The 13596-nt window shown below is 45.5% G+C and overlaps 1 protein-coding gene across 5 annotated transcripts in view; it reads left to right on the top strand.

Moving 5' to 3' along the window:
- Positions 1-13596, top strand: part of TNS3 (tensin 3) — a 222342-nt gene that overhangs the window by 40353 nt on the left and 168393 nt on the right. For all 5 annotated transcript variants that reach the window (XM_070369418.1, XM_070369416.1, XM_070369413.1 and 2 more), the window contains exon 2: positions 4856-4967. Coding sequence is in view for 4 of the 5 variants with exons in the window: in XM_070369416.1 (XP_070225517.1) it covers positions 4856-4967 (112 nt within the window). In the remaining variant the exon portion in view is untranslated. The remainder of the gene's footprint in view (positions 1-4855; positions 4968-13596) is intronic.

Raw genomic sequence — 13596 nt, 5'->3', positions numbered from 1 at the left:
CATGGACTTTCCTCTGCGTGCCAAGCTTCCCTAGTATCCCCTTTTCTTTATATAAGGACACCGGCCCTGTTGGATTAGGTTCCTACCCTTATGGCCTCATTTTACCTTGATTATCTCTTTGAAGGCCCTAACTTCAAACATAGTTACATTGGAGGTTAAAGCTTCAATATATGAATTTGGTGGGGACACAATTCAGTGTGGGGTAATGAAATTTCTGACTGTCTATGTTTGCCTATTTCTCATTGCAATTCTGTCAGTTTTCGTTTCATATATTTTGAGAATTTTGTTATTAAATGCGTAACTTTGTTATCTTCTCTTGATGTTTCTACCCTTTTATCATTTTGTAGTGCTTCTCTATGTCACTGGGGCTTCCCTGGCGGCTCAGATGGATATCATTGGGAGTATTCTTTAATCTGGAATCTACTTTGTTATTAATATAGTCATTTCAGCTTTTCTTTAACACTAACGTTGTATATTTTTCTATACTTTTTAAAAAAAATATAATTTGACAATCCCTGCCTTTTAATGAGATGTTTAAACTGTTTACATTAATGTGATTCCTAATATATTGAGGTTTAAATCTATCATCTTGCTGCTTGTTTTCCATTTCTCTTATGTGTTCTTTATTACTGCTTTTTCTCTTTTCTTGCCATTTTAACATAATTTTGTTTTCTCTTCTTTGTTGTATTTATTACCTACAACTCATTATTTTAGTTGTTGCTTTAGGTTTATGTTATAGATTTTTAGCTTGTCGCAGTCTGCCTTCAAGTGATAGTGCATTGCTTCGTGTATATTATGACAGCCTTACAGTGGTATCAGTTCAGTTCAGTTCAGTTCAGTCGCTCAGTTGTGTCCGACTCTTTGCGACCCCATGAATCGCAGCACGCCAGGCCTCCCTGTCCATCAGACTCACATCCATCGAGTCAGTGATGCCATCCAGCCATCTCATCCTCTGTCGTCCCCTTCTCCTCCGGCCCCCAATCCCTCTCAGCATCAGAGTCTTTTCCAATGAGTCAACTCTTTGCATGAGGTGCCCAAAGTACTGGAGTTTCAGCTTTAGCATCATTCCTTCCAAAGAAATCCCAGGGCTGATCTCCTTCAGAATGGACTGGTTGGATCTCCTTGCAGTCCAAGGGACTCTCAAGAGTCTTCTCCAACACCACAGTTCAAAAGCATCAATTCTTCGGTGCTCAGCTTTCTTCACGGTCCAACTCTCACATCCATATGTGACCACAGGAAAAGCCATAGCCTTGACTAGACAGACCCTTGTTGGCAAAGTAATGTCTGCTTTTGAATATGCTATCTAGGTTGGATATAACTTTCCTTCCAAGGAGTAAGCGTCTTTTAATTTCATACTACCTACCATTTCTCCTTTCCTGAGCTTTGTGCTGTTTTATCGTAAATTTTACTTCTACTTATGTTAAACCTCACAATGTATCATTATTAGTTTTTATTTAAAGAGTTAATTATCTTCTGATGAGTTTTAAGTAATAAGTAAAAGACCTTACATATTTGTCCATGTAATTAATCATTTCTAGCAGTCTTCATTCTTTTGTGTAAAGCTATATTTTCATCTAATAGTATTTTCCTTTTGCTCAGACTATCTTTAACATGTCTTGTAGTATGTGTCAGTTGGTGATAAATCATTGCAGCTTTTGTATATTCTAGGAAGTTTATAATTCACTGTCATTTTTGAAGTGTGCTTTTGCTGGATTGGTCAGTTTTTTCTTAGTGTTTTATATTGCTACACCGTGTTTTCACTTGCTTTTTTTTGAATGAGAAATCTACTGTTATTTTAATGCTTAATCCCGTGAGTGTAATTTGTGCTCCCCTGCCTCCCTGGCTGCTTTTAAGATCTCTTTTTTTTCCAGTTGAAGTATAGTTGATTTAGAGTGTTGTGTTAGTTTCAGGTGTACAGCAAGTGATTAATTTAAATATATATATTTCTTTCTAGATTATTTTCCATTATAGGTTAATGTAAGATATTGAATATACTTCTATGTGCTGTGCAGTAAATCCTTGTTGCCTATCTGTTTTATTTATACTAGTTTGTTACTCCCTACTCCTAATTTATCCCTCCCTTTCCTCCATACTTCTTTGGTAATCATAAGTTTGTTTTCTGTATTTGTGAGTCTGTTGCAGTTTTGTTTAAGACTGTCTCTTTGTAACTGGGTTTGAGCAATTTGGTTTTCATGTGCCTTATGTAGTTTCTGTCACATTTTTTTGTGCTTGAGATTTTTTTGAGTTTCTTGGATCAATGGGTTTATAGTTCTCCTCATGTTTTGGAAAAGTTTCAGCCATTATCTCTTCAAACCTCCCTCCACCCACCCATTTTCTTTCAGGGGCTTATAAGCTGCTAAAAGTCCCACAGTTCACTGATACACTTTTTGTTTGTTATCTATCTGTTTATTTACATAGGTTGCCTTTTCTTTCTGTGCTTTATTTTGGTAAGTTTCCATGGTGATATCTTCAAATTCACTAATCTGTTCTATTGCAGTGTCTGATCTGTTAATAATTTTATCCAGTGTTTTAATATTTAAATATTAAAATATTTAATATTTTAATATCTCAGTTATTTGCATTTGCTTCTGTAAATGTTTGTTTTGGATCTTTTCTTACCTACCTTTTTGAACAAATGGAATATAGTTATAATACTCTGTTAATATCCTGTGTGCTTATTCTAGTCAGTTCAGGGTCACTTTCAATTGACTGATTATTCTCATTATGGGTTATGTTTTCCTGTTGCTTTGCATGCCTGATAATTTTTAAAAAAGTGTTTATTTGTTTTTATTCAGCTGCACCAGGTCCTAGGTGTGGTGTTGGGATCCTTAGTTGTGGTGTTGAGATCCTTAGTTGCAGCATGTGGGATCTAGTTCTCTGACCAGGGGTCCAACCAGGGCCCCCTGCGCTAGGAGCATGGAGTCATAGCTGCTGAACCACTAGGGAATTCCCATGCCGGATAATTTTTGATTGGGTACCAGGCATGGTGAATTTTACCTTGCTGGGTGTTGGGTATTTTTTTATTTCTACAGATATTCTTGAGCTTTGTTCTGAAATGCAGTTAAATTACTTGGAGAGACTTTGAGGCAAGATCCTCCTGTTTTCTATGCAATATTCCCTGAATCTTGGGTTTTCCTGGTCTGGCGGTGGGAAGAAGGACTATTTTCGGCTCTGTGTGAGCACTGTTTCCTTAAATGGGGGTTCTTTCCCCAGCCTTGAGTATCTTCCTCAAACAGCTGTGTGTACACACATGCTCTCGGGTACTGTGCTGAATGCTTCCGAGGGCCCTTCTGAAGATCTTAAGAGTTCTTTGCAGCTCTCTCTTCTCCAGTGCTCTCCTTAGTGAACTCTTTCTTGCTGGCTTACTCAGCTTGAATTCTTAACTCCTTTCCTTCAACCCATGTGGTATACTGGTTCGCCCTTCCCTCTCTGCATCCTGAAATCTTTCTCCATGTAGGAATTTGGAGACATCGTAGAGCTCACCTCATTTTTTCCTGCCTCTGAGGAACTAGATAGGTTCATTTGCCTTTTCATCAGTCACTGTGTGCTCATATCTGACTTCTTCATTCAGCCTGATAATGCTTTTGATGTTCACCCATGATGTTGCATGTATTAGTAGCTTACTCTTGTGTATACCCAAGCAAATATTTGGATATATGATATGTATCCATTTTATGAATATACCATGGTTTGTTTGTCCAGGTTCCTTGTGATGGACATCTAGGTTACTTCCTGTTAGGGGCACTTTTTAAAAAGGTAGCTCTGATCATTCTCACACATGTCTTTGCAGACATATTTTTTAAGTGTCTATAGAAGTGGAATTCGGAGAAGGCAATGGCAACCCACTCCAGTACTCTTGCCTGGAAAATCCCATGGATGGAGGAGCCTCGTAGGCTGCTGTCTATGGGGTAGCACAGAGTCGGACACGATTGAAGCGACTTAGCAGCAGCAGCGGCATCAGCAGCAGCAGGAGTGGAATTGCTGAGTCGTAAGATTGGTGTAGATTTAAAAATATGTGTTAAGAAATTGTCAAGCTGCTTTCCAAAGTAGCTGTACCATTTGTCTCCATTCTCGGTAACACTTCTTCTTCTCAATGAATTTTAGCTATTCTGGTGTGAGTAATGGCCTCTGAGAGTCCATGCGGATATCGGTTATGTTAGAATGCTCTGTCGCATATCAGAAAATGGGAATATGATTGGTGTTTAGTTTCAAAGGCAAATTGAATTTTTATAAGATCCTCAGCCATGGCTGTGAGCCTTGCTTGACACTACAAACATGGAAATGGTGGCTAAGTGGTCCCTCTCCTTGCCGTGCCTGTGTGTGTAATGGATTCGATGCTGTACCAGGTTTAAAGAGGAACCGCCTGTCCTGTCACCGTGGTCTGATGACAGCTTCTCCACCAGTACCTGAGTTCAGAGAGGCTAAGGGGCCAGGAAGGCCAGTGAGTTAGTGTCCTCTGCTATAATCATGCTGTTTGCTGATTGTGTCTTCCCTAGAAAAAAGCATTAAGACTCTAGGCATGCACATGGATTCTTTTGTCACAGAAGTGGTGGCTGTAAGCCTGCAGTCTGGAAGCTGATACACTATCGCATAAGCCCTTCACCCAGGGGATTATGAGGTAGGCGCATGTGGGTCATCACTAGGGCTCTGGCACTAAGCGTGCCGATGGGGTATCCCAGGCTCCCGGGATCCCAGCCTTGGCAAGGTGCTGTCTTGTTCTGCTCTGTTTGCCTGGTCAAGTTCCTGTTTCAGCTCTTCACCAACTCGGCTGGATTTATTATCTCTTGAAAGGGAAAAGGAAGAGCAAACGGACTATCAATGGAAGCGCTGACACTCTCTCCCTTTCCTTTTTCAGCCAGAAGAAGTAACTGCGAGTCTGCACAGTTCTAAGAACAAGGCCTTTAAAAAAGCCAGAGTCTGTGGGGTTTGCAAACAGATTATTGAAGGTCGAGGGATTTCATGCCGAGGTGAGTCCACGTTGATCCTTCTCATGCCGATTAAACTGAAGCAAAGCAAACAAACAAAAACCCAAAATGAAACCTTCTTTCGGGAGTTTCCAAAGTTAAATCATGGAATTCCCCATCTTAACCTGAGTTTCCCCTTACCCTCACTGGACTGGGATGGAACGTATTTACACAGATATATGCTCATGAGAAATTTTTCCAGAAAGAGCAAAGTTAGTCTTAGGAGGGGGGCAGCCGTGAGTGTCTCATGACTTATTTTCCTTCTGTCCTGTAGTGTCAGTAGCTTGAGTCATCCCCTTTTGTTTTCTGGTCTCTTACCAGAGTTTACAAATGAAATTTTTCTGTTCTTTTGAGTGATGGTTCATTGCGTTACTGTCCTTTTAGCCTGTTGTCAGGCATTGCGCCCATCCATAAACAGAGCCACCAGCTTCAGTATTTGGTGTTTAAACCCCAGGTAATCAATCCAACTTGCTATTTTTTTGTGTTTTCATGGTAGTAAATCTGTATAACGGACATGTGAGGAGGATTTCTATTGTTTCCCTTGAACCCTGTAATCGTGGTTCTGTGTCACAGAGTGGAGGCAGGTGGGGTTACCTGGGAGAAGGCTTTGGGCTGCTCTGGGCTTGTTATCACTGATGGGTTTGGGATTTTCTCTGTAGAATAGTTCCAGGGTTGCCTCTAGGCTCCCCATCCTCCCAGTGGACTCCCTGGCACATGGTCCCTGAGGGCTGCTTTGGGGTTAGGCGGCCTCAAGGAAAGATGCATGATGGCCAAACTGCAGTGGAACCTTAGAGGGGGCGGGAGGCAGGTGTGTCCCCTCCTCTGAAGCGCCCCTCCACTGTCAGCGCTGACGGTGCCTTGGAGCCAGCTCCCGCCTCTCCTTCCCCCGCTGCGGCCTCCTGGAGGTGCCACAAGTGCCCTCCCTCCCTCACCCCACACGGGTCTCTGTTTCAAAGTTCTGAGAAGCACCTGCTTCTCAGAGTGCATGGCGTTCTCACCTTGTCCTTGTATGCAGCCTGTCTCACAGGGCCTGAAGGTTCCTCTCCACCTAGAAAGGGTGAGCCAGGCCCTGGGGGCTGAGGCGTCACCTGTGGGGGTGCACGTGGGGCATGGATCCAGCACCAGGCCTCTCGGCACAGGCCCTCTCCCCACATCAGCAGGCCTGCATGGGTGTGCACGTACACACGCACACACATGCATGCACACGCACACACATGCACGCACAGACACACACACACACATGCTCACAGGAGCATACACACACACATGGAGATGCAGAGAAGGGCGTGGCCAAGACAGGGCTGGGCCAGGAGCACAGGCTGGTGCTCTGAGTCTGTTAACATCAAAGTCTCCTCTCTGAGTCCCTGATGTGGGTTGCAACATTGTTCTCTGGATGGCTGGTGCAGGGCCTGACTGGGATGGGTGTGAGGTGCTGAGCTCACTTTCTGGCACTTCGCTTTGCAGCTGCTGTGATAATGATTTTTCCTCGATGACCCCACGTGAATGTGCCGGGGTGATTCCCACGTGGCTGACACGGGGGACCTTAGCTGGCTGCTGCCCACATGTGCAGGTTATGAACACAGACCAACCTGGTTTAGCTCCGTAGGCCCAAGGGCTCTGTCTCCCACAAACAGTTAATGATGGCCTGGTGGTGACAAACAGATTGGCTCTTGGGAGAGTCAGTTTCCTTCTCATCTCTGTACAGCTGAGGCCTGAGTTGACTAAGGGGCTATCCCAAACATCCTTTTAAAACTCTCAGTACTTCTGCCTGAATGACCTATAAGATACAGTTATTCTATTCAAAGTAAATGGAAGCAATGAGATCTGACCAGACTGGAGACAGCGGTGCCCAGCAGCTAGGCTTTCCCATCAGGCCAGAGCTCCTCAAGGATGCTGACAGTCCCCAGTACCGTCCAGGGCTTGGCATGAGAGCACATTCCAGGCTCATGCCTCCTTCCCTGTCCTGCAGCTTCCCAGGCTTGTAGGGGCCAGGAGGGGCCCAGAATATTCTTTGTTTCTGAATGATCTGTCTTATGGCATTTGGTGCCTGTGATATGTGAGATGTCAAGGAGGACTAAGAGGCCTGGCGGAGTGGTGTGGGTGGCATGTGGTTGTGTGTGCGTGTGGCTATGCGTGCACGTGGTTGTGCGTGCATGTGGTTGTGCACCCTCTAGAATTCTATGGGGGAGGCAGTGAGATCTCAGGATACCACTGGGTGCGGCATTGCCCAAGGCCAACTCGGCCCCGAGGACCCTGTGCAGGACCAACACAAAAGGATGGGAGGGCAGAAGGGTGGCAACAGGCTGGCCTTGTGCAGTGCTAACTCGTGATCTGTCTGGCTTATGCTTCTCTGGTCTAAGAATCACTGTGGTTCTGTTTTATCTCATAGTCTGCTAAGTCGCTTCAGTTGTGTCCGATTCTGTGCGACCCCATAGATGGCAGCCCACCAGGCTACCCCATCCCTGGGATTCTCCAGGCAAGAACACTGGAGTGGGTTGCCATTTCCTTCTCCAATGCATGAAAGTGAAGTCGCTCAGTCGTATCTGACTCATAGCGACCCCATGGACTACAGCCCACCAGGCTCCTCCATCCATGGGATTTGCCAGGCAAGAGTACTGGAGTGGGGTGCCATTGCCTTCTCCAATCTCATAGTCTAGCCCTGTGGAAATCACTTTTTGGACCCATCTAGTTCTTTTTTTCTTGAAGAAAGTCCTTCACTAGCGACTGTCCCATAGGTGCCCTCTGCCTCAGGGGGTTCATCTCCATGTGTCATTTCCCCGTAGGAACACTGCTATTGTGTTCTCGTGTGGGGAAACCAGGGCACACACTGTCACCCCACCACTTGGCTGGGATGCTTTGCCTGGTTTGGAGGCAGTAAGAAGAGGTCTGGGGCTGGGCACAGGTCCTGGAGCCGCTCTGCACTCATGCTCCCCTTCCCTGTGTGCACACCCCAGCAGACATGCCACAGTCCCCATTCTCACCTGGCCTCCTTGTTTTGTCTTAAGGCCACACTCCTCTGTTCTGAGCCCTCCAGCTGAGGGAAGTGTATGGACTCTCCCTGAGAGGCCCTGGATCCATCCCTCGTGGCCAGGTGGTGGCACTTGTCACCCTGAAGCACGTGGCCAGGAGCAGTGAGCTGGCAGAGGCCACCTTGGTGGCATGTACAGCTCAAGGAAGCCACATTCTTGGCCAAAGGAATCAGCTACCTGGCTATGGGCACTGGAGGCTGTGCTATTGGGAGAAGTAAATAGGAGCAGGTCCTCCTGAAGGCACGGGTGGCATGGAAGGAGGCCACAGTGACAGGTGCCCATGGAGGCATCATGCCCTATTTCTGGGTCTAGCACGGGGTATGTTCATAATGTGGTGAATGTCAGCCCTCAGGCATTGAGGGGCTGGGGACTCACCTGTATCATTGTTCGTGAGGTATCTACTGACTTCTCTCCAGAAAAAGGTGTTTTAGAAACTCCCTCATATGGCGGGGACGGGCTTCCCAGGTGGAGCTAGTGGTAAAGAACCTGCCTGCCAATGCAGGAGACATAAGAGACACACATTCAGTTCCTGGGTCAGGAATATCCCCTGGAAGAGGGCATGGCAACCCACTCCAGTATTCTTTCCGGGAGAATCCCATGGACAGAGGAGCCTGGCGGGGCTACAGTCCATAGTGTCACAAAGAATCAGATACAGCTGAAGCAACTTGGCACTGGCACTGGCATATGGTGGACTGTAAACACCGATGAGACTACTTAATAGGTTATCATATGTATGTACCTAACTGTAAAAATTGTGTCGATAAACAATAGCTATTCTTTTTTGAAAAGGAAAGGACTCTATGTGCCAGGAGTCTTTTAGACATTATCTTCTTAAATTAAATTGATGTGTGTGGGAGATCCAAGAATTGTGATTGTGACAGTCTCCTTCTCAAAAATGCCATCATCAGCGACATAGCCCCTGACACTGTCAAGGGACAAAAGGCCTATGGCGGGGCCCATAGGGATAGAAATGTGAGAGCTGGGTGTTTATGTGTGTTGTTGCTGTGTGGCCATCTTCTTAGCTGTGCTTTTTGTCTGCATCCGAAGGCTGGGCTTTTTTCCCTTCTGCACTGCATCCCTCTGGATGGGCAGGGGCAAGATGTGGGGGTACCGCTGGGTTGGGAGCCTGGCACAGTCACAACGAGTGTAGACAGGGCCTGGCAGGGTCAGTGGTTGGCTCCTGCAGAAGAAGTTGTGGCCCTGGACAGGTGCCTTTCCTGGCCTTCAACTTGCAACCTTTACAATTTGCCTGTTGAGTCGTTAATCTCTAGGATCTCTTCCTTTTGTCAGTAAGCTATATAGATATCATAAAAATCTCAGACAATTTAGTAGTTTTCCCTCCTAATAATTTAGATGTATGTTGTATACATTTGCACATTGAGCCACTGTGTATGTGCTGCCTGCAGACATTACATGGCTTCTCTCAGTGATCATGCGCAAGTTGTGTGAGGTCTTACTGGAAGGGCCCTTCCTTTGACTTGTTTCTGGAACAGTAGGGAAGCATGGACCCTGGAGACAGGCTGCTTGGATTCCTGCCCTGCCTCTCTGTGCTTGAGTTTTGTTTTAGAGTCATTGTGAGGAACAGAGTAAAGGCACGAGGAATGCAGAGAACACCGATTGGCTCCAGGAAGTGTCTGGTAGTGTTAGGTGTTATTCCTGTTGGTTATGGTGTCACATGCTGATGGTGGTGATGATGGAGAAGGGTTAGGTGTGTACTCTGTGACTTTGGCTAATATTTTTACTATTCTTTTTCTAGCTTGTTCTTGATTTCAAGTCACTTATTTTCACATTTTAGCCTGTTTGCCACAGATTATTTTTATGTGGCTCACTTAGAAGAAAAATTTCATTTTTAAGAAGCTATTGTTTGTACATAGAGGCTCTTTAACCCCTGTTTCTCAAACTGTAACTACAGGCAAAGCCACACAGATGGCTGGTGTGCGATGGGGTTAAGCGTCTGGTTGTGGTTTGCCTCCTGCTGCTCAGAAACCCACAGAAGCGGTTCCTACTCTGCCCTCCCCACCTGCCAGGGCTTTGAACAGGTAGCCTGTTCTCACGGCTCCACTGAGGTCTCTTGGGTGGGTTAAGTGGCCAAGCTTCCACTGAAAATCCTTCTACAAGTCCACACTTGAGGGCACTGGCGTGGTTGATCATGATGTTCTAGTCCTGAGTGGGTAAGTCTTTTCCTGGGTGTTGAAAGTTGTAAGTTCTGCAGAACTTGGCCTCATGGAGGAGATGGATTCAGAGAGAATGCAGTGTCAGATCAGACAGAAGTGATGGCATTGGGAGAGATGGTTTGCCTGAATTTAATAATGAAATAGGAGAGAACAGACTGGAATGGAAAAAAAAAAAAGGAAATGCTGCAAGAGACAACTGTAGGGAGGAACCTGAACGAAATGAAGGTTGGGAAAGAGAGCAAAAAAGAAGACAGAGGGAAAATGGGATGGAGGGGGGCTTTGTAAGGAATATTTGATAATGACTTTTCCCCTTTGGTTAACTGAACACATATTAACTGCCTGCTGGAATAAAAATATGAGAAAGCTGTGACCTGTTTGTGAGGAGCTCAGAGTCTGAGGGGGGAGTCCTGTCAGTGGGGAGCTCAGAGTCTGAGCGGGGAATCCTGTCAGTAGGAAGCTTACAGTCTGGGGAGGGGGGTAGTTCTGTCCCTGTGTGTGAGACTATCACAGTCTACAGTATGCTAGGGGATTACAGACAAAGCTTAGGGCTGGATAGGCTGATCAGCATGTCAGCACTTGCTTTGTGCCAGGTGCTGAATTAGAACCCCAGGACATGGTGTCAGGACCATCAAGGCAAGACAAAGGAGCAGGTGACCAAGCAGTGAATGTGGCGTTGGGCCCTCTGCTGTGAGCATCTGGTCACCCGTCTCATGTAGCTGGTGACTGTGGGTGTGGTTAAACTGGGGCAGAGGTTGAGGGCAGGTTGGGTGAGCTTGAGGGCAGAGGCAGAGAAGCAGAGGTGAGACCCAGGGCTTGTCTCTCTCTGGGTAAATATGTGTACAGTGTTGTATGACAAGCCTAAAACAGTGGCCTGGATTTCCAAGGCTCCTGGAGACTTCGGGAGAGTAGCAGTTCCAAGACCACAAGGAACAATGTGGGGCCTTTCAGAGCCAGACACTCTGGACAGTTGCTGCTGCTGTTAAGAGTGGATTCCTGCCTGGGACTTTGGAAACCTGTTTGACCAAGGAATGCGGTGCAGGCCCCAGGCTTGTGGAGGTGAGGATTCCATGTGTCATAAATTCCTAGAAACTTGTGAGACACGCACTGGCCACATACCCCTTCGCCGGTGGAGAAAGACCCCTAATGGGAACTGCTGAGGGAGCCTTTGGGAGCTGACCGTGGACCTTGGCCTTGAACTTAACTCAGTCTTTCACTTGATGCTTCTCTGCTTTTCATTTTTGCAAGTCAGTGGATGAAAAGTGGTGTCATGCTCTATTATGTTTTTTACATTCCTCTGGTTATCACTGAGACTGAGCATCTAAAAAGATAGTGAAAAGATGTCTGTTATGTATTATTTATTCATTTTTGGCTGTATTGGATTTTCATTCCTGTGCATGGGCTTTCTCTCGTTGTGGTGAGCAGGGGCTCCTCTCTAGTTGCAGTGCATGAGTTTCTCGTCGTGGTGGCTTCTCTTGTGGCAGAGCGTGGGCTTTAGGGCATGGGGGCTCAGTAGCTGCAGCACGTGAGCTCAGCAGTCGCGGTGCGTGGGGCCTAGAACACAAGCTCAGTGGTTGTGGCACACAGGCTTAATTGCCCCACGGCCTGTGAGATCTTAGTTCCTGGACCAGGGATCAAACCTGCATCCTTCTCACTGACAGACAGATTCTTTTATTTATTCTTGGCTACACTGGGTCTTTGTTGCTTTGCACAGGCTTTCTCTAGTTGTGGCAGGTGACGGCTCCTCTTTGTTGTGGACTGCAGGCTTCTGTTGTGGTGGAGAACAGGCTTGAGGTGTGTGGGCTTCCGCAGCTGCAGCATGTGGGCTCAGTAGGTGAGGCTCCTGGGCCTTAGAGCACAAACTCAATAGTTGCTTAGTTGCTCCCTGGCGTGTGAAATCTTCCCAGACCAGGGATTGAACCCATGTCCCCTGCATTGGCAGGTGGATTCCTATCCACTGCGTCACCAGAGAGGTCCCTGTAATGTTCTACTTAGTAAACTGGCCTTTCAAATCCTTGGCTCATTTAAAAAATTAGATTATTTTTTCTTCCTGATTTCTAAGAAATCATAGTATTGATATTATAATGTTAATGTTTCTATCCTTAAATTAGATAGGATTTAGGCCAATTTTTAATGGATTTTGACCTACAGAAACGTCAGTTCCTTACCATTCCAACTTACATGTTGCAAACATTGTGAGCAGTTGCTTGACTAATTTTGCTCATGGAGTGGTTGTCATGTGAAAGGTTTAAGGTTTGGCTAGTTCAGATTTACCCACCATTTCATTTCATTTCATTTCTGTTTTGTTTCTGTTTAAGAATGCTTTCCCTTCTCTGGGGTCTTAATGATGTTCTACAATACTTTATTCTAATATTCATTTCTGCTTTTCCAATTCTGTTCCAATTTCATGGTTGATTCATCTGGAATTCATGTTATTTAGGTTATTTCTCATGAGTGAGCTGGTTTTCCCAGCATGTTTAGTTGTGTGGCTCATCCTTTTGTAAGTGAATATGACAGTGTTTCTCCCCTATGCCGAATTCCCACATGTGGACCTGTCCATTGCACATGTCTGATTTTATAGAGTTTAGAACCAGCCTGCCAGTGCAGGAAGCATAAGAGACCCAGGTTTAATCTCTGGGTTGGGAAGATCCCCTGGAGTAGGGAATGGCAACCTACTCCAGTATTCTTGCCTTGGAAAATTCCATGGATAGAGGAACCTGACGGGCTATAGTCCCTAGGTAGCAAAGAGTCGCACATGACTGAGCACATATGAGCAACATTATAAGCATTGTCACAGGTTAGCTTTTTAGAAGTCATGATTTCTCAGTAGCCATTCTGAATGTCATTTGTGGATATAAATATTTTTTCTTCTTTATTGCTTCAGTAACTTCTTTTTCCATGGCAGAAAGGGGTCTTTGATATCACTTTTATTCCTCATTACATGCCACGAGAAGAATAGTATTACTTTATGCACATAAATTGAGTGCACGTTATGTGTGACTTAGTTGGCTGGATCCCCCTAGCTGCTTCTGCAATCAGTCTGTTTCAGCATGGTATCAGTTAAGGTTCTTCAGCAAAACAGAACCAATAGGATGTATATAGAGAAAGAAATTTACTGCAAATAATTGGTTCATACGGTATGGAGGCTAAGTCTTGTCTGTAGTTGGCAAGCTGTGATCCAGAAGAGCCAGTGTGTAGTTCTTGTCTGAGTTCTAATCAGCAGCAAGAGATGACCGATGTGCCAGCTTACTTCACCATTTATTCTTTTCAAGCCCTCAGTGAATTGGATGAAGCCCACCACACTGGAGAGGACAATCTGCTTCACTCAGTCTACAGTTTCAAATATTTTTCTCATTCAGAAATACCCTCCCAGACACACCCAGAATACTGTTTAACCAAATATCTGGGCATCTTGTGGCTCAGTGAACTTGA

The sequence above is a fragment of the Bos mutus genome, chromosome 4, assembly GCF_027580195.1.
Source record: "Bos mutus isolate GX-2022 chromosome 4, NWIPB_WYAK_1.1, whole genome shotgun sequence".
In the NCBI taxonomy this organism is placed as follows: Eukaryota; Metazoa; Chordata; class Mammalia; order Artiodactyla; family Bovidae; genus Bos; species Bos mutus.
Note: the sequence above shows the minus strand (reverse complement) of the source record. Positions and strands in the feature narration are given on the sequence as shown.